The following is a 22,324-nucleotide window of genomic DNA, read 5'->3' as shown; positions in this document are numbered from 1 at the left end:
TTCTCCTCTGTCTGAAATTCTCTGGTGGCTCCCATTCCTCTCAGGATAAATCCAAAGTCCTTACCATGATGTTCAGTGTCATGTAACCCAGCCCTGCCCATGCCTCTGAGCATATCTACTATAAATCTTCCTCTTCCCACTCCAGTCCAGCATCAGGGACTTCTAGCTGTTATTTGAACATAACCAGCACACTCTCACTCCAAGGTGTTTGCACTTACTGTTTCCTCTGCCTTTAGTGCTCTGCTCCCAGATAGCCAGGTGGCTCACTCTTTTACTTCATCAGGATTTCTGCCCAAATGAAACCCCAGGAGGATCTTTCCTGATTACTTTTTCTAAAACAAAAACTTTCATCCTAACCCCCGAGTATGTTGCTTTATTTTCTTGTCACAGAACTTATCACTACCACCTGACATATGTTTACTTGAAAGCAGAGATTTTACTCATTTTTGCATGAAAAAATACATTAAAAAAAATGCTTGGCACATAAAAAAGGTTGACTGAATGCTAAATATGCCTTACATTCAACACTACTCTCAATAGCTCCCATTCATCTTGACACAATCATACTTAATCCTTCAAAGCACAGTTCAAATGAGGCTATTCCTGATAATCCCTTCCTCTGTGCTCCCATAAACTTGTGTTGTACCTCTAGTATAGTATTTATTACTGTGTCATATGATATTGATTTGTGTACATACCTCTTCTTGTTATTAGGCTGAGAACTCTATGGAGACTAAGACTGACTTACTACTAATACCTGTATACTTTACAGCACTAACCACACAGCTGGTACTCAATAAATGTTTATTGGACTGAACTCATAACTGCTAAAACAAAAAAAAAAAAAAAAAAAAAAAAAGCTCTTGGAGTCACAGAAGTACACTTGGTGTAATTACATTTCAAAATAAAACAAATTCTGTATCTCCCTATTTTATAATCCCAAATGCAGTCTTGTGAAGAAAATAAATCCATTCATTAAAGCACTGTATAATCCTGGTTTCTAACTGCATCACAGATTTAATGGCATAATTTCATTGTTCAATCTTCTTTGTGATCCTCTGTAGATGTCTTTTCAGGAGAGCACTGAGTTTCAAGTATTTGAATGCTCAGGCATCTTTCTGCAACTACCTTCTGTTTAATTAGTTCAATCATTTAGAAAAGCTCTCCAGTGGAGTGTACTAAATGGACTTACAGAGTTTTAGAATTCAAAGGAACTTTAAACATCTTGAGTTCAGTTAAACATTTGACACTTAAACAAACGATACTCCATGCTTGCATCCTTCCAGGGACTGAGACTTCTCACCCTGAAGAAGGTCAGTAATGTCCCAGGTCAATCCTGTGGGCACAGGGTTTGTGGCTGGCAAGTACTATCATTCTCTTGTAAATTACAATGCAGACATTCAGAGAGGGTCTTTGCCTGCCTCTCTGGCCTTGTCCTTGCTCACCCACTTCTGTCTCAGAGGTCTCTGACTCTGGAAAGTAACAAGCCCCTTCCTGATGCAAGGTTTATGCTTTTCTCCTGGTTGGGAGGCTCCATCTTTGTCCAGTGGCTGCTGCTTCTCTTTAGCTCTCAACTCTGACAAAACTTTTTCAGAGTATCTCCTAGAGCACTATTGACTGGTGCCTTACTCTCTGCCCCACGCACCCTTATTCTCTATTTTAATATTCTTCAAAGCACAAATTGCTATGTATATTGCTTTATTTGTTACCTTACTGTCTGTCTTCCCTGCTGGAATACATGTCCTAGTGAGCAAGGTTTGTGCCTGTCTTGTTTACCTATTGTATTACAATGCCAGAATGAGTGCCTGGCACGTGGCAGGTACTTCATAAAGGACGACTCAGTGAGTAAGTTGTGGCCAGCTTCATTCTTCTTCCTACCTTGGGATACTAAAAAGAAAGAGCTCAGAACCTTTGCTTTCACTATGCTTCTATCTATGCTTTATAGAGAACCAACTCAATAATTGCTATTAATTTTTAAGGTACGAATTAGACTTTACACAAGTATACTCAATGTGAATATTATAGATTTATCCCAGTATGAAAATTTGCTCTAAAACCATCTAAACCCAGAATACCATAGCAAATGAAAATAATAGGTATATTTACATTCAATCTTACAGTATTTTCAGAAATAAAAAAATCCTCAAAGTTTTTACTATTATCTTAAACTAACACTCTTTTTTTTGTTGTTGTTAATTTCTTTTTAGGTTTTTCCTGCCTTTGGTAGTTTCACCATCAGGGGCCTAGATGGTGATTTTTACTTTATCCTGAGCAGGAATCACTGGGTTTCCTAAATTTGAGAATTCATCTTTTTTTTTATTATTTCTGGGAAATTCTCAGCCATAATATATTTAAATATATTTTAGCATTTCATATATCTGATATTCTCCATTTTTAGTCTATTTATATGTTTATCCAATAATTCTATTGAGGTTCAAAAACTGTTTATTAAATCATTGTGCGATTGTGGATAGTTTCTCCATGTTTTCATAATTTTGCATTGTGAGCATATCATCAGCAGGTTTTTATCTGTAGAAATACTGTGTAAGCTGGGTTAAGGTTGTATACTTCTAAGAGCTTTCTGCATTTGTTTCTTCTAGACACACCGGAGGTTCTCACTGACTCAGGACCACATTATATGGTTTGGTTTTGTTTTTTTTCAGTCTGAGCATTACTAACCCTTGCAGGTAGTGTCAATTCAAATAGTATAACACAAATGAAGGCAGACGGATGACATTATATTGACCAATCAAGTTAAGACAGAAACTTCTTACAAGAAAAGCTTCTTGACATCTTAGCCCCTTGTGAAGGTGGGTGGATTTTTTTCCTAGTCCACTGTTATACTGAAGGATATGGCTCTTTGAAATCTGAGTGTCCTGTCTCCACTTTGCTGTTAAAGCTCAAGCCCATGGCTACTGAACTACTGGTCTAGCAGCTTACTGACCAGTTTGTATCCCTTCTCATTTCTGGCCCCTAGAGAATTCTTACTTTCTTGAGAGCTGTTCCATTATGCATTTATAAGATGTTTATTATATTTTATCCAGCATTTTCTGATGTTTTTAGTGGCAGTTTTAGTTTTCTATCTTCAGAAAAGTATTTTCAAAACAGCACTTTTAAAAAGTTGCTAATAACAGTTTAAATAAAGCTAATGTTACGCTTGAAACCTTACCACATTTTCCCAAGCCTTCATAAAACACAGCAATAATAATTTCTCTTTTAACTTGCTAATTTTTGAGGCCTACTGACAAGGGAGTTAGGGGGAGTCCAACCATTCATTCCTTCTTCTAACCTATCTGCCTAACTATCTACCTATCTAATCATGCTATACATGCATACATGTGCCTGAAGAAAGTACCCTAATGGATTCATATTTGCAGCTGCATTTTATATACTTCAAAAACCTGTTAAACATCAGTTATTAACCTAGGGTATGTGTAGATTTCTATATAACAAAACTTTATATAGTTTCTTGTTAAAAAGTGGTACATAATTGGAATTTTTCTAATTCACATAATCATTCATATAGATTTAGTTTCATAATACAGTTCTCAATGGGAGGGAGTGGGGAGAATTAACTGCCCTTCCACAGGGTACAAGTTTGGAAATGTGGCAGTGCTTTTGATTCTTATAATCACTGGTGGGTGCTATGAGTATGTATTTTCTGGGGACGGGGATGATAAAAATCATGCAACACATGGAATTGTTCTGCTTAAAACAGAATTAACCTGACCAAAATTCCCAAACGTCTCCCATTAATAAATACTGCTTTAGAAAATTGTAAGCCACCATATGGCTAACAGACACATGAAAAGATGCTCAACACTGCTCATCATCAGGGAAATACAAATCAAAACTACACTGAGATACCACCTCACACCAGTCAGAGTGGCTAAAATTAACAACTCAGGAAACAACAGACGTTGACGAGGATGCAGAGAAAGGGGAACTATTTTGCACTGCTGGTGGGAATGCAAACTGGTGCAGCCACTCTGGAAAACATTGTGGAGGTTCCTCAAAAAATTAAAAATAGAATTACCCTATGACCCAGAAATAGCACTACTAGAAATTTATCCAAAGGATACAGGAGTGCTGATTCATAGGGGCACACTGTACCCCAATGTTTATAGCAGTACTATCAACAATAGCCAAATTATGGAAAGAGCCCAAATGAATGGATAAAGAAGCTGTGGTGTGTATATATACACATGTATATATATACATATATATATATATATATATATATATATATACACACACACACACACAATGAAATACTACTTTGGCAATAAAAAAGAATGAAATCTTGCCATTTGCTACAACGTGGATGGAACTGGAGGGTATTATGCTACATGAAATAAGTCAATCAGAGAAAGACAGATATCATAGGTTTTTACTCATAAGTGGAAGTTGAGAAACTTAACAGAAGACCATGGGGTAATGGAAAGAAAAAAAATATATAGTTACAAACAGAGAGGGAGGCAAACCATAAGAGACTCTTAAATATAGACAACAAACTGAGGGTAGAAGGGAGTTTGGGGGCGGGGGGGTAAGATGCAGGGAAAATGGGTGATGGGCATTGAAGAGAGCACTTGTTGGGATGAACGCTGGGTGTTATATGTAAGTGATGAATTACAGGAATCTAATCCCGAAGCCATGAGTACACCGTATACACTGTATATTAGCTAACTTGACAATAAATTATATATAAAAAATAAATAAAATAAAACCTAAAAAAAGAAAATTGTAAGCTATATCCTTTATAATACAATTAAATAAAAATAAGAAAAAACGTTACAAAGCAGCTGTTTCATTTTGCATCTGCATTAGGTACGTGAGATGCAAACATTTGTAGATAGTCTCAGCCTTCCATAAATGCACAGTCCATTGAAGAAGGGTAAAAAGCCAACTAACATTTTAAGGTGAATAATCATCTTTAAATTATTTTCCTATTTTAGCTGTACATTTCCAATAAGGAATTTGTTTGTTTGAAATAAAGTGTACATGCCCTAAGTAAGGTTATGCCTCCAATACGGCTCCATGTGATGAATGCTAGATGAGAAGCTGGGTTATAAAGAGGATGCTATCTAAAACCAGTATTGTGTCATTTTTTCTATATGAAGGTCACATGTATAATAAATGCTAATTTTAGGTATGCCTTAATTTTTAAATGGCATGAAATTTATAAATAAATTTTATCTATTCATAAATTTAAAAAACAGACTTTTTTAACATATGGAAATTTTTATAATAATCTAGTAGGTAAAATCCTTATGAAATTTACCTGTGCCATCCGTAGCTCTGCTAACAGATCTGTAAAATTCTGGGTTTTGGTGGGTTCTGAATCTTCAACTATTTCAGATAGGAAACGATTTTTGTGCATCTGTTCTCTGATTTAGTTTGAAAATAAAAAAATTTTTTTTTAACAAAGTACTCCTTTCAATGAAAAATATACAATTCTTAAAATTTAAAAAAACCTGATGGACATTGGGACTATCTGAGCCACTGAAGAGAAAAAGTTTATTTACTCTAAAGTTTAAAGTATTAAAATGCTAATATACTTTGAGATGTCTGTTTAATTTAAAAGAATTGAAACCCCAACACCTTGCTTTATTTATAAAATAAAAAATATTTTCTCCTAATTCTCAGAGGAAAAAACCCTATGTCCCAGAAAGATGTGCTGCATTTTTCCTCTGGTAATGTGCCCTCCTTGCCACATCATTCTAGACTCCTTTCTAAGAAACACAAATCATACACATGGAGACTGACAAAACCAAATAGTCTATTATCTAAAGTTAGAATAAATTTTTGTTTTTCCAGAAATATTATACAAGGAATTTAGGAATCTATATAAGATCATATAATCCTAATGCAGTGAAGACGCCATGTATTTCATTGTGAAAATTCATTTAAAATTTCAATTTGGGATCGGGGAATAGATCTCTTTTAAAAGCCAGGCAGTAGAAGAAGTGGCATTTTAAAATACTTTTACTGAAGCATTTGGAAAGAAATCAGATATAATGCTTTCATGTATCAGAACTGTGCATTTTATCACACCTGGCTTCGGGTCATACATTCATGGCCTAAGAAGTTTCTTCTAATAGCAGTCCTTTCTGAGTAATTAGGTGTTTATATGAAGTGACACAAAACCATTAGTCGTTTCCTAAAAGAAGACAGTACCCTAATTTGCCCATGTTTGTGAGTTTAGCTTTTTCACTTAATATGTTAAAGCTGAATGTAGTAATATCCAAAAGATCTTATAGTCTGAAATATGATTCTTAGTAGGTGCTGGTGCTCCATCAGCCTGCCATGCTGAATGTTGGTTAGTAACTCACTAGTTCTCCTTCTCAATAGCAGCCTCTGCCCGCTGGCCTGGAGGATATCCCCTACCCCCTTCCCGGAGCATACCTCCTCCAGTGACGACTAATTTGGGGGTATGAAAGCCTGCTCCTCTTGCCTCAAGTGGGGCCAACTCTGTGGTACAATCTGTTCTCCTGAGCTTTCTGGGGAGAAGAGAATGAAGCCGGTCTCTGGCTAAGACCACATTCTTACTTACCTTCCCTCCCCTCATCCTCCCATCTTGCTTCTCTTGTTCCCCTTCTCCTGACAGTTATCCTCCAGGAAATCACCTCCATAAGGATCCCTACCTCAGGCTCTACTTCTATAGGACCTAACCTAAAGCATTAAGTGACACTGTATCATATTTTTTGTATTATTTATCACATGGTTCTTTAGGAGATGGTTAAGCACCTCAGGCTTAATGACTGATCAAGATGAATACTATATACTCAATTTCCTAAAATTGATATAAAACTCAAATATGAGTATGCTGAAAATACTAAACTTTGTACTTTGGAAAAATACATTGAATATTAAACCTATAAAAGTTATGAACTATAAATCAATGTAAAATTTTTTTCAGTTCTAAGTAAAAATAAAATGTATTATTAATATAACAATAAAATGCTTAGAAATAGCCTAAGTATATTTGATTTTAAGAATTCAGAAAAGACTCACTTTAAGGAAGCTAACTCGCTGAATAAACTCTGGTTTTCCTTGAACATTCGCTCCTCATTTTTCTTATTTTGCTCTTGCAGATCTTTCACTCGACTATATAATCGTTCATTTTCCTTTTCATAAACAGAAAATTACATTATAGTTAAAAGTCATCAGTACTTACATAGCAAATATATATGCTCACAACAGATACATCCTTTAAGCATTCTTAAAGTCTTTTAAATTTTTTCAGTTTTTGAGTAAGCAAAATCTTTTATTAAACTCTTTATCTCAGAAGAAAACCTGTTAATCTGAAAACAATTCTTTCCAAAATGCTTACTTGAAAAAAAGAAAAAAAAAGGTGCAAAAACTCTCAAAGCAAGAGATCCTAAAGTCAGTGTAAGGCACTGTATTTCACAGAAGTGGGGGAGTGGCTGTAGGAATAACTACATCCCAACTGTGAGGAACAGGGTCAGAAAGGCCCACTGGGACTGTTTGCATCCCCTTTTTCTGTTTCTAACCTGGCTCCCTGCAGTGAAGTAATTGGATATAGTTAGCTATGACAGGCTTCCATGCTTGTTTTTGGAACTTTCTGTGAGCAGGAAGTTAGACACCAGGTGTTTCCAAAAGTATAAGGACAAGGCTGAGCAGAGACTAGGCCCAGTTCTCCACCAGCCTTGGACTAAAGAGTGACTCAAACAGTGAGATCAGAAGGAGAAAGTACCCATCTGTGCTTAGGTGCTGTGGCTTATTAACCCTTTTTAAAATTAAGAATCCTATGAAAACCAATGACCTTTGAGGATCTAATAAAAACCACGGACTCTCTCACCATGTCTGGCCTGGTGCCTGGTAGATGGTCTATGCCTGAATACCTGCAATTTAATGTACATAGATACACAAGTTTTGTGTTATCTTTGTGGGAGAATGTAGTTGGCATCCTTCTGGGTCTGTGAAATCCTCCTTAAAAACGTGTGCTCTACACAGCAAGATCAGAATGGCAGGTGAAGGATTTGGAAGGTTCTAACTCTGGGGCAGTGTGTCCTCTGAAACCAGTATTCATTTATAGGAAAAGTTGTGACAATGCTTTCTCTGGATGTCCTCTGATGACAATGCTTGTTATTGCCAGGCTTGGTGCTTAAAGGTCAAAAGAGAAAAAGGTAATGAAAGAGAAAGAGAAGGGGAGGAAAGTAAGGGGAAAAGGAGGAAACTAAGATGAAGTTTTATGCTGGAGATCACTAAACCTGTCCTGGCTGACTGGCTTAGTCAGCATCACCAAGATTCCATCACATATGGCAAGTATCTGCCCTCTGTAGGACACACAGATTTTCTCTCATTTAATTCAAATTTTTTCATTCTTGGCACACTGGCAATTAATTTCAGATTTGTATTTTTGAATAGAATACCAAAACTAGTCAATACAATCCAGTGAAAAGCATTACACAAAACTAAAGAAAAACAGGGCAGTTTCTAAGGAATATGGCTATTAAAAATAGTAACAGGTGACATTCACTAACTGGTTAGTACCTATGTGCCAGGTACTAACAGGTCGGTTTACACTTTCTTATTTTAATTTCACAACCATCGTATGAGGCAGCTATTATTATTACCATCTCATTTCAAGGATGAGGAAACCGGCTTAGAGAGGTGAAGTGATTTGCCCAAGGCAGCACAGCAGGTGGTGGGGCAAAGACTAACACAGGATTCTTTGAATCCAGAACCCATGCTCTTAACCACTTTAATTATACCCATTAAAAATGTTCAGACTAGTCAAATTACTATTCCCTCATATTTGCCAGAATTCCTATTACCTGCTACAGGAGCACATTTTTTAATATGCCTTATTTTTACAATTAAAGGATCTCAAGAACAAATTCACAACGTGCTGAAGAATCACCATACTTGTTGATATCCTTGAAGAAGTGTCTCTTGTTCTTGTATTTCTTTTTGAATTTGCTTCAATTTTTCTTCAGTGACAGGATCAGCTGTTTCTCCAAAATGTAACCATCTTTGCTTTTTGTTTGTTTCTTCAAAGCTACTCAACTTTGAGAAAACAGACGTTTTATTTAAGTAAGGAAATGATGAAATGAGAAATAAGGAAGAATAACAGAAAACTCAAGGTGCATATATATAAAACTGTCCCATAACCACAATGGAATAACACTAACTACAGTTAAATCATTACAGTGATGTTTTATGCTGATGGTTCTGGTGATGAAAGTAACTCAGGAATGCTACAGTGTCATTCTCTGAATCTAGGCCCTTCCATAGCAGTTCTTTCTGAAACCATCTTCTTTGAAGATCAGAGTGAACTAAGGGATTTGTTCTCAGAAAGGACTGCTAACAGAAGAAAATTATCAAAATGGGCCAATTTAAATTTTGATTTTTTTCCCCATTGGGTTTGATTTAGGCTCTGCTGTGAGGAGGCAGTCTTCGGAACCCTGTTCATATTTTACACAGCAAATACAGCAAGTCAAACAGCCACAGGAACAAAGGATGACAATGCATTTTGCAGGGAGTAAAAGTTTTGTTTTTTTTTTTTTTAATCAATGAAAGGAGAAATAGGACAATGTGTCTAGTACCTTGGCTTGAAGAATATAATTATCTTGATTTAGTCTGAAGAGTTCCTTTTCCTGTTGTCTCCTTAGTTCTTCCATCTTATTTTCCAGCTCTCTCTCTTTTTCTGAGAATGTAACTTTAATTTGCTCAATTAGGGCTTGTGCACCCCTCCATTTTTCCTCTGCTTCCTGAACTCTTTTAAACATAAGTAACTCTGTCTCCTTGTTCCCACCACAGTATCCTGAAGAATCCTTTTAAGGAGAAGCATCACTTCATTATAGTATATTTACATAGTAGATTTGAACATAGGTGGTTGGGAAAAAAACCCACAATGAATAAAAATGACATGGTTAACAATGTTCTACTATAGAAGGAAATCAATAAATGTTCAGTAAGATTAGAACATCACACTTGATGCAAAAGAAATTTCACATATTACTTATACTTGAGTTTTAATATTATAGAACAGAAAAAAATTATGAATGTGATTTTGAAATTCAATACCTACATTCTGAAACTGAACACAGTAATCGGTTTCTGTAGAATCTTCAGACTTCTTAGGGGTGGCCAGGCAATTTTCAATTTTGGGAGCTGGTTTACCCAGAGCTGCAGGCTTGATGACTTTTGTTTCAGATAAGATTTCTGAATATTGTAAACAATAGACAAAAGCACCACAAATGCAAACAAAGTTGAATGTTTATTCAGCAATTATGTAACAACAAATACTAATACAATGGGAACACTAACATAAATGAGGATCTCAAAATAGGCTGAGGTATAACACTAGAACACAGCTGTTTCACTACGTGCTCACGGATGCCCATAATCAACATTTCACTCAATTTGACAGAGAAGGCTAACTGACCCAAGATTCATGTCAAATGATAAATGGAGCTAAAAAATGTGAGAAGAATGTGGACAGGGATAATTTCAGGCCTTACTAATTTTAAATAAACTATTCTTTTAAATATTCACAACAATAATATCTAAATGACGAATCAAAGAGCAGCTGATAACGTTATAAAGCATTTTAGTTCAGATTAAGTGTGCTCTCAAAGCACACTTTTCATAAATAGTGTGTATCAAGATGTAGGATCAATGGAATAATATAAATTGCATGGCAACTTTATAACAGCTAGTCTAAATTTGATTAAAAAATAAAATTATTATACTGCTATAAAACCCTGATAATATATATTAAATTAGAAAAAAATGTGATAAATGTATATTCTAGTCAAATTTTCAGCTATTTTAAGGTACTTCATAAATCCCCAAACAGTATGAATAATTCTAAGGCCAATAAGTTATTCAATTAATAATAATAAAAAAAAACCATTTATGACAAATACCTGGAAGAGATCTTGAGGCCCATATTCAAATACTACCGATTCTGAGCTCAAGAGTCAGTAAACATTTATTTATCTGCCTTAGAGGTAAATGAAGAATTTGAAATTTATATTTTTAAATATAATTTCTTCACGGTGCTAACTTTTTAAGTGTAAAGTTTACATTTTCATTAAAAGCAAAATACATGGTTATTGAAGATTTGGAAAATATAGAAGAGTCAAAAGAAGAAACAAGTCACCAATAGCACCTCACCCAAAGATTTCTTTCTCATCTTTTTTCCAGGCATGCAGAGGTTTTCCTTACAGAGCACTAGTCATATTTAATTGGACTATCTGATGTAAAAGGTTTTTTTGGAGAAATTTCCTGAAGTGTTCCCAAAGAAACTGAGTCATTGTGAAAGCTGGCATTCATCTTTCCAGGTCACTGGAGGTCCATTAACGTGGCCAATGAATGGGGAGTGATCTGCTAGGACTGTCATTCTCCCTAGGAAGTGGCAGCTAAGAGTGGCAGGTGGTTTAGTCAAGTTGTAGTCAGCCAGTGCTTTTATACCAGAATTCTCTCTTCCTGAGTTCTTAATTATGATTTCTCTAAGTAATTATTTTCAGTAATGGTACACAGACAGTATCTTTTTTCTTCACATATGAGAGAAAATCTGCCTGGATATAAAATTCAAATGTGAAAACGCTGCAGAATTTGGACTTTTTGAACCTTTCTTGAAAAAAACAATGGATTAAGAAAATTTAGTCAAATAAGAAACCAATCATCATAATTCCAGAATGAAGAAGCTATGGCTAAGGGACCTGTGAAAAGCATTCCATCTCTTTAATAACCAGAACCAAGATCTAAATTCAAAAGCTGAGGGGGTTGCAGGAGAGACTAAATACATTTTGGACAAGTAAAAATGAAATCAACAAAAATGAGTAAAAGGCATGTGAGTGGGAGATGTAAGAGTTTTACTATCTTATATTTCATAGAAGAGGAAACTGATAATGCATAAAATTGAAAATGTAGTTAAAAACAGCATGATTTTGGCAACATTTGAGTAGTTTTCAAAATTTATTTTCTTAAAGGGATCTTTTGAGATCTATTTCCTAGGATGAAGTTTCATTTTCTTCTTACAGATTTAAGAAAAACTAAATTTAATATTTTATTTAAAAAGAACTTATAAAGAGTGATCCTGTTCTTATAAAATGTTTTGTCCATTTAGCTATGTCTGCCTCTCTCCTTCCATCCACCCATCTACGCTTCCTTCTATCTGTATGAGGACATACACATGAGAAGCATGAAATGATGCTAACCCAGTATGACACTAGTTGTTTCTTGCTAAGCAATTGCTTTACTTTTATGTATTTTTGAATTTAAAAAATGAGCAACTATTCCTTTTGTAACAAGAAACTTATTAGTCTAAAAATAAAAAGATAGATTACAGCCAAAGAAAATTAATTTAAAATAAAAAGGAAAACCACATAGCAGGCACTGCTAATTGCCAATCTCCTCTTCCTCCCTATTAATTTGAGACTCCTTATTAATTTTGCCCTAGGCAGCAATGTAGCCAGTTGAAAATACTCATCTCCCTGGACTCCAAGTAACTGGGGGTGACCACAAGATCAAAATTCAGGCTAATAAGATGAAACCAAAAGTTCCTTACCTGGGGCTTTCAGAAAAGACACTATTTTCCTGATTAAGAAGTTGATTTAACTGGCATGAACCTTTTACCTTTCACCTTTCCTCCTGACAGGGCATGGAGGCTGAGTAGCCATCTTATGACAATGAAGACAAAAGTCACATATAAAGGATTCTGCAGCAGGAAAGAAGAGGGATCTGTTCCTTGCACAGTGGCACTAGCTCTGAACTGCCTATCCCTGACTTCATTTTACATGAAAAAGAGAAACTCTGAGTAAGCCCCAGCAGCTGGCTTATTTTTCATCTTAACCAATATTGATTCTAAGCTCATTTAGAAAATGAACTTTCTGTATTTTCTGTACACTAATATCTATCTCGGAGTCTGCTTGTTGGAAAGCCCAACCTGTGACAAGTAACAACCATCCAAAAGAATTAAAATTCTTCTGAATAAAAGTAAAATTTCTCTGAGGGAATTTTACAAGAAAAAGAGATAAAAAAGATATTATACTTAATGGTCTAATGAAAAACAGTTTAAAAATGGACAGTCATGGTTTATCATTGTACTCTAATATAAATTTTAGTGTTTTACTTCTATTTTGATAGTCACAAAGACTATAAAATTTTATAACAGGAAAAAATACTCATAAAAATATTGTTGTCTTCATCTATCAACCTCTAAAGCATGCCCCTCGTTTCTTTTCCATCAACTGTGACACTACTTCTGTCTTCATTCTTAGTAATTTTTTTAAATTTTTTTTAAACTTTTTATTTTTTTTATTTTTATATTTTAGAGAAAGACAGAGTCCTAGTAAGGGATGCGCAGAGAGAGAGGGAGACACAGAATCCTCAGCAGGCTTCAGGCTCCAAGCTGTCGGCACAAAGCCCGACACGGGGCTCAAACTCACAAACCGTGAGATCATGACCTGAGCCGAAGTCGGACGCTCAACCGACTGAGCCACCCAGGCACCCCCATTCTTAGTAATTTCAATACACTCATAGGTGATCCTTTCAAACCCTGGCTTTTGGGTCATTATACTCCACTTCTCCACCTCAGCTACTTACTTCCATTGGTACAGTCTAGACCTTTTCTATTACCAGTAACATAATCACTCCTGATCTCAGTCTTAGGCATTTACTCTCTATCACTCCTATCTTCCACTTCATGCCCTCTGGTACCTGGATTCCAACAATCCCTTGACCAATTACTAGATTCCATGACAGCTCCTCTACTCAAGGACTCACAGTCAGTTGATCCTACCTGTTTCATACTGTACTACACCCCTCGATTTCCTTTCTTCCTTCCTTACTCAACCTGAATTCCACATACACCATTAAGCTCCCTTCTTACTCCTCTCTCCATACACTGCACTCATTTGGCAGAAACCACTCTTCTTGATAAATCCAACTATACAACTATCCAACACCTGTAGTCATGCAGCACAATGTGGACACGCACACTCACCCACACAAACATGCTGCCTGATTCAACTTAAATGCATAATCACTAACTACAAGAGAACTCTGCTGCTGGCACTCTAGTCCTTCAGGATGGCTATTTCCCATCTTCTCTTCTCTCCTCCAACACTCCTACCCCATCCTCAATGCCAGCTAATGATATTATGTTTTATTTCTTAGAGAAAATGGAAGCAATCAGAAGAAATCATCCACATTCTTTCACCATTTCTACCTACCCACCAGTATCTGTACCTACATTTCTCTCTTCCCATCTGTTTCCACAGATAAACTGTCCATGCCTCTATCTAGAGCCAACCCTTCCAATGAACAGTAGATTTGCTTATAGCTCCTCTACTCAAGGACATTATTGTAGCAATGCTTCCCCTCTACCATAAATTACTCAATCTTTCCAAAAAGCATAAACATACTATTAGACATACTATTATTTCAGCCACTTAAAAAAAAAAGCAAAACAAAAAGCTTTTCTTGACTCCACCTCCCATGCCAGCTACACACTGTGCTCCAGGGTGGTCTATAAATTAAGTATCCAATTCCATTTCTCCTAATCCCTCCTATTCTCATTCAACTTGCATTTTACAGCCACATATCCATGGAAACTGTCCAGTTTACTGATGACCTCCTCCTTGCTAAACCCAAGGGTCGGTGCCCAGTTTATACTTTCCTTTATCTCTCAGCAGCAACTGACAGAGAAATAAATTCTCCTTTCTTCAGTCAGCTTTCAGGATCCCACATATTCAGGTTTCCTCCAATCTCACTCTATTCTCTTTATAGGTTACTCCTTAGGCCTTGGTTTGCTTTTTTCTCTAGCTATGCTCACTCTCTTGATAATCTTTGTCAGTCTCATGTTTTAAAAACTACCTATATTAGTTTTAATAATAACTCCCAAGTCATATCTGCTGTCCACACCTCCCTCTTACAGTCTAGACTTTTCAATCTAATTGGCTCCTTGTTGTCTCCACTTGCATATAGAACGATCATTTCAAAATTATCACCTCATCAACTATACTCTTGATCTTCTTTCCACCCCCAAATCTACTCTACCAAAGCCTTCTCCATCCCAGCTGGACAGTGACTCTATTTTTCCAGCTACTCAAGCCAAAAATTTTGGCATCATTCAGAAATCCTCTTTCACAACCCCAAACCAATCTTTTAGATTTTTGGTTCTATCTTCTTTTTATTTTTTTTTAATGTTTATTTATTTTTGAGAGACAGAACATGAGCGGAGGAGGAGCAGAGAGAGAGGGAGACACAGAATCTGAAGCAGACTCCAGGCTCTGAGCTGTCAGCACAGAGCTCGATGTGGGGCTCAAACCCATGAGCCATGAGATCATGACCTGAGCTGAAGTCGGACGCTTAACCGACTAACCCACCCAGGTGGCCCTTTGGTTCTACCTTCTAAATATATCCTTATTCAACCACTTCTCATTACCTCCACTGCCACCACTCTGGTTTGAGCCCCATCACTTCTAGCCTAGATTCCTAAAATCACCATCTCACTGGTTTCTGTGCTTCTTTCCCATGCCCCGTATGCTATGTGAATGTATTTATATGTATATGATCTTTAACACAACTGCCAGAGAAATCTGTCTAAAGAGGTCAGATGAGGTTACTCCCATGTCAAAGCTTTTCAGCGGCTCACCTATTTACTCAGCGTAAAATCTAAGTCTTTAAAATGCCCTAGAAAAACTGATACATTCCAGCACTTTTGATTCTCTGATCTCATCTCCTACTACCCTCTTTACTCACTCTGCCCTCATGATACAAGCTTCTATGTATTCCTTAAACATGCCAGATATTCTTTTCTACTTTAAGACTTCTGCATGGTTATTTCACCTTTCTGGAATATGATTCCCCAGGTATCCACATGGCCAACACTCTTACCTCCTACAAGTCTTTGTTCAGTGGCTCCTTCTCAATGAGGCCTACTCTATCCTATTTGAAACTGCGACCTGCTGCACTCCACCACTGACACTTCCTCTACTTTTTACTTTTCCTTAGCATGTAACATCATTTACTTATTATGCTTACTGTTAAATGTCTCTCCTTATCAGATGAAAGTTCTACAAAGATGGGGGAGGGGAAGTGAGGTAGCCCCTCACTGAGGTAGCCCAAGGGCCTAATAGTGCCTGGGCCAAAGTAGGTGCTCCAAAAACATTTGTTAAATGAATTAATCTGGATAAAATAAACTTCAAAAATGTTGGGGATTAATTTATCTAAAATAAATATAATAGAATAAATAATACTAAAAACAAAATTAGCATGAATACTCCTAAACATCAATGAAAAATTTTCATTCTTCTCTTGATCATACTAAAATTTGAAAAATGTCCCAAGTGTTTATTTTTTTAATATTAAGCACTAGATCCAATGAATGGTTAATTAGTGACAAGTAGATGACAACATCACAAGTTGGTGTTCCACAGGAAAATAAGAGAATACAAAAGACGTTGTAGGGAAAGGAACTGGAGGTCCACAGGTTAAGAACAGGAGGAAAGGATGCTTGCATTAATCCTACAGAATCATATTCCTGTCTGTCCAGAATAACTACTTCCTGCTGCTGTTTTCTCCTTTACTCTCACATAAATCAGCCCAGGCCTTCTTTTCCATCTGAGATGCACAGGCTGCTGCAGCAAATACAGACACACAAAGGCAGGAGAGAGTCTATTTAATGCCTTAAGAATTTAGAATACAGTCAAAGTGGTCCTGGAATTAACAGTCTTAGGGAAAAGCAAGGAAAGACATTTTAAGCTAGAAATGAATTTTCCAATGAGGACAATTCTCCTCATGACAACTACCACCATAACAATGATGAAACTGGTCACCTATTAAATTTAATCATAAAGGAAAGGATGAAATGCTTCTGGCTCCATTGCTCCCCCTTCCTCACTGGAGTTTTAATTTATTTTTTTAATGTTTATTTATTTTTGAGAGAGACAGAATGCGAGTGGGTTGGGGCAGAGAGAGAGGGAGACCCAGAATCCAAAGCAGGCTCCAGGCTCTGAGCTGTCAGCACAGAGCCTGATGTGGGGGCTCGAACTCACTAGCTGTGAGATCATGACCTGGGCCAAAGTCAGACGCTCAATCGACTGAGCTACCCAGGTGCTCCCCTCACTGGAGTTTAAAGGCAGCAGAAATGTTGGTTTGATATGAACATTTCTGTTTCTTTTAATAGCTGCATAGGCTTCTAAATTGAAAATTACCCTTTCCTACTGTCAATGTAAATGAGCTGCATTAGGAAATAACTAACAGAGGCACTGCAATATATAAAAATATGCATTATGTGATATATAAAACATCCTGCCTATCTCAGCCTATATGAAACTAATATCCAAATAATCTCTATATCAACCTTCATTTGTAGCTTGCCATTTGCATTCTGAATTTGTAGGTCTTCTCTGGTAAACAACGGATATTCCAAAGTCAACCAGATGAGGTTAAGTTTGATTCTCCTATCGTCTATTCATTTCCCATACTTCACAAGTGTCATTCTGGAAAGCCAAAATCTAATGAATCTTTCAGAATGGAATATACTATCTGAATATTAATTTTTTTTATAAGAAGAAAAGTTCACAGAAGGAGAGAAATAAATAGGGAACGTAGAGAACAAGGAACATAAAATAATACACTATATGCACAGAACTATAATATGAAAAGAGCATATGATTACCTTTTTTCCTAGCTTGATTTGAAGTAGGAATGGATCTCACAGTTTTACTTTTCATAATGTCCTTTGAAGTTTTCTTTTCAAGAGTAGAAAAAGACTTGAATGGTGAACTGGGTTTGCCATAGCCTGAGCTCCTAACTGATGCATATAATCCACTCTGGGGTTTTCTTTTAAGTACAGGAGGTGCACTTCTGGCCTTCTTGTGTGGTTCATGTTTACCAGTTACAGCCCCTTCTTCGCCAGAACTGAGTTGAGATCTAAAAGTCTGCACACAAGTAGAAACTCTTTAGGATATAAATTAACTTCAATTACAGCTGTGAATGGAGATTTAACAGATGGCAAACCATAGAGATTACTAGATAATAGTTTGTAGAAGACAAACCACTACACATTAGAATTCTCAAAGTCTAACTCATCAGAATTTTAATATTTTGAAGCACATCTTCAAAGTCAGGAGTAAAACAAAGCAAAAGAATAAAACAAAATAAGCTTCCCAGAAAGCAAGACGTGTAATTACTAGAATTAAGATGGAGGAAAGCAGAGAGGAATATATTTTGAAATAACATAAAATTTTATCTTTTTTTCCTAGAATTCTCAAGATAAAAATTTATTAATACCCTGTCTTATTCCACAAAAAACTTCAGATGGTTTATGGTAAACATAAAACTCAAAACCATAAAACTACAATACCAAGATCAAAGAAACTATAAATCAGAATAGATCAAGAACAGAAGAAAATGGAACAGTAAAATATAACTTTCTCAACAGCTGCTAATAGCATTTTTGTAAATGACAACTTATCTACTTTTGCAAAATACACACTACTGGATAGATTAAATAAAAAGCATTAGAATGATGAATAAACTTTATTTTCTTATGCTACTCAAATTCTACACTATGCTTACTAAAAACAAAGGAAGAATGTAAATAATGGCTTCCAAAAGAAAGCGAATGCTAGATAGTGGTATTTTACAATTTGGGGATTATAGGATGTTGTAATAAATACTGCTCACAAATATCCAGGATCTATGTGGAGATTAGTATGTAATCAGACCCACCAGCTTAAGAAGTACCTACTTATCAATAGTATTTACATAACTTCATTTCTCAGTATGTCTAATCAACTTAGATTATAAACACTTACTTTATTTACTTTGTCACCCGGAGGCAATAATGGAGGACCAACAGATATTTTTTTCCTCAAAATATCAAGGTACATTTTATCTATATGTTCTTCCGTAGCATTTACTCCTAGACAGCTATTTTCTCTATCTTTATTTGTTGTCTTTTGTAAAACCACATTCTCTTCATTTTTGTCAAAAAGTTGGTTTACATTTTGTGGTTCTTGAGATATAATATTTGGGTTCCTCTTAAGGGGTATAGGGCTAACACATTCAGTTTCTTTACTATCAGCCAGTTTCTTATAGCTATAAAACAAAACAGAGAATGAACCTTAGGTGACTCCTCAAATACCAGTTTTATACACACACACACACACACACACACACACACATACATATACACACACACTATATATATATATCACATATACACACACAAAATATAAGATTTATATTTTAATATGTATAATGTTATTTATACTAATATTAAATACATTTGATATTTATAACTATTCAAATTATGTCCTGAATGTTAAATACATTATTTGTAATTCTGGCTGACAGAGTATGCTCACATAGTGTCATATAACTGTTTTAAATTTCAGATAATGTAATTTTAATGCAGTATAATATAAAGAATTACATGGATAACTCTGAGACCTACTTCAAAGGAAAGCCAAACAAAGCAAGACTGAGATGGTTTTAGTGTAAGAAAAAATAAAAAATGAATCTCTAAGTGATCTTTGTGTAATATATCATTTATCCATAATACCTTATAAAGTCAATATGCATTTGAGGCAGGAAAAAGATTTTACACATTTTTACAAGAAACTAAAGAAGTAACCATAATTTATGTCAGTGAGAAATAGAATATAAATATTAAAAAGCATAAATTTCATCACAGTATAGGAAAAATTTTTAAAACATGAAAATCACTAGTATTTAGAGAAAAATCATTTCTGTGGTTTAAAATAATTAAATACAATGCAACATTTCAGACCATTCAATTTTTAAAATAGAGAAAATATCCCTTAAGGACATTTTCTAAATGTGGTTAAATATCAGTATATTATAGGGGCTCCAAAAATATGGATATTGTTATTTTCAAACTACATAATCATGGTCTATTAGGTCATTTAATTTTATAATTTATAAGATAATGTCATTTATAAAATAAAGTGTAAGAGGCTACTATTTTCATATGAGATAGATTGGTTTCTCAGTAATTGTGAGAACTTTCTAAAGTAGTTGGAATCATCAGAAAATATAATAGTTCTTTCCTTCTTCATGGTAGCAGAATCTGGCTAGAAGTTATCAAAACTGTTTCCTGTTCTTCCTGCATACTAACTAAATTATGTTTCCTTACCATCCTGCATCTAGCTGGGGCCGCTTACTAGTTCTTGCCTTTAGAACGTGAGCGCTATGGTGACAAGAACCTAAGATATGTGTCATTGGCTTAGTGGCTGGGTTTGGGGTGACAAGGAAACTTATGCTAAAAGCTGGAGAAGTGGCAACCCATGTTTTACATTGACAAAACATTTGCCAAACTGTTACCTACAATAGTTTATAAGGCAGATCACATAGCTACTGAGTCTGGGATACTAAGAAAAATATCAGGAGAATTTCTAAGCGCTAGCTACTGTTGGCTACGTTTGACTAGATATTACAAGAAAGACATGAGCTCAGATTTAAAAAGGGCCAGTTTGTAAGAAAAAATAAAAGGGAACAGAGAGAGTCAAGAAATTAAGGGCCTCATAGATTCACTTTGTAAAGAGCATAGACTCAAAAGAGTAAGATTTGGCATTGAAAAATGAAGGATTTCATGAGACTTCTCAGTTGAAAAGAGTTACTCAGTCCTTTGACAAAGATCATATTAAAGGGGTTATCTTCACTTAAGGTTATTGTTCCCAATAATATCCAACAGCTGCGACTGAATTGACAGGAAAAAAAGGGGGGCAAAAAAAGCAAAGACTTAAAGCAGATTTAAAGCCTCTGTCTAGAAAATTAAGTGTAGTTACTGGCACAAGGGACTGACTGGAACCAAATAGATCAGAAGCTCTACTAAATTTATTTTTTAAGACTTTTTTTTAATGTTTATTTTTGAGAGAGAGAGAGAGAGAGAGAGAGAGAGCGTGAGCAGGGAAGGGGTACAGAGAGGGAGGCAGAATGTGAAGTAGGCTCCAGGCTCTGAGTTGTCAGCACAGAGCCCGATTCGGGGCTCTAACTCAAACTGTGAGATCATGACCTGAGCTAAAGTCAGACACTTAACCGACTGAGCCACCCAGGCGCCCCACCCCTCACCACCTACTAAACTTTTTGAACAAACTATAATAATAAAGAAACTACAACCATACATTAAAAAAAAAAAAAAAAAAAAAAAAAAAGCCAGAGATTTGTTTGGGAGACCTAAAACCACCTGGTGGTAGGAGGTGGACTAAAAAAGGAATGCATCCTCCAAGATGGGCACAGCCTCCCTGCAAAACCGACTTCAGTTGTGGCCAAGGGTGTAAATATCCTTACAAGGCGTTTCCAGTGGACTTCAAGGTTGCATTACTGATTGCTGTATTTTCCTCATATATTTCCCTTCTGAATGGGAGTATTTGTTGCAGTTTCACCATCATATATTGGATCAAGTACAGAACTTGTGCTTTTAATTCACAGATTAGTAGACACTGAAGAGCTACATTCAAACCTGATGGAGAAGACTATGCTCCACCTGAAAATCCTGGCCTTTTAGATGGACAGGGTCCTGTATGAGACTTTGGGCTATTTGCTTTGGGGAGGGGATAGTGGGTCTTTGTATGAAGGTGAGTAAAATGGGTATTTGGCTATTAAAAGGGCAGATTCTGGTAGAGACTAATTAGATGCCTATTAAACTCATTTACTGATCTTTCTGAGCACACAAGCAGATCATATTTCCCAGCCCTCTTGGACCCAATTTGCTAGATGTGCTGGTTCTTACCAGTAGAATATGAAGTGATGTAATATTTCTCTGTTGAGGCAGCTAAAAAGAATTGTGCTAAATTATCTTTTTTCTTTATCAACTGGTTGAATGAGGCCATGACAACCTTAAAACCATGTGTTAATGACAAAGTAGCCTGGGTCCCTAAATGACTATGTGGAGTAGAGTCCTACTCCAACCCCACTGACACACATGGGATTATGACACGAGCAAAAAATACGTTTTTGATGATGTTTAGCTACTAAAATTTTAAGGACTTATTTGCTATATCAGCTGAGATCATTTACAGTTTACTAAAGAGGTTTCAGATATGTGTACTAGTTTATACCACTGACATTTTGGTAATTATTGTTATGGCTTTAACGTAAGTATACTTGTTTTTAGCTTTTAAACAAACACAAAAAAATTATATTTAGAATTTACAGTAGTAAAATGATTCCACCTATGCCAGCAAACACACAAGATGTGTAAAAAAAATCTCTTCATTAACACCAACACAGTCCCAAACAGCAGTAAGGGAGAATAGTCTGCCCTTTAAAAAATACTATCTAGTGCTGCAGATCAGTGGGAGAATACTAAGCG

At 35.8% G+C, this 22,324-nt stretch overlaps 1 protein-coding gene across 4 annotated transcripts in view; it reads right to left on the bottom strand.

Annotated features, from left to right (window-relative positions):
- CEP162 (centrosomal protein 162) overlaps positions 1-22,324 on the bottom strand; it is a 114,174-nt gene that overhangs the window by 49,581 nt on the left and 42,269 nt on the right. For all 4 annotated transcript variants that reach the window (XM_019442772.2, XM_019442777.2, XM_053904675.1 and 1 more), the window contains 7 exons: positions 18,804-19,086; positions 17,663-17,924; positions 10,058-10,191; positions 9,573-9,800; positions 8,893-9,033; positions 7,015-7,127; positions 5,282-5,387 (listed from right to left, as the gene is read on the bottom strand). In XM_019442772.2, coding sequence (XP_019298317.2) covers positions 5,282-5,387; positions 7,015-7,127; positions 8,893-9,033; positions 9,573-9,800; positions 10,058-10,191; positions 17,663-17,924; positions 18,804-19,086 — 1,267 coding nt within the window. The remainder of the gene's footprint in view (positions 1-5,281; positions 5,388-7,014; positions 7,128-8,892; positions 9,034-9,572; positions 9,801-10,057; positions 10,192-17,662; positions 17,925-18,803; positions 19,087-22,324) is intronic.

The sequence above is a fragment of the Panthera pardus genome, unplaced genomic scaffold, assembly GCF_024362965.1.
Source record: "Panthera pardus isolate Hobbes unplaced genomic scaffold, ASM2436296v1 HiC_scaffold_17, whole genome shotgun sequence".
Lineage (NCBI taxonomy): Eukaryota > Metazoa > Chordata > Mammalia > Carnivora > Felidae > Panthera > Panthera pardus.
This window is presented reverse-complemented; position numbering and strand designations above follow the sequence as displayed.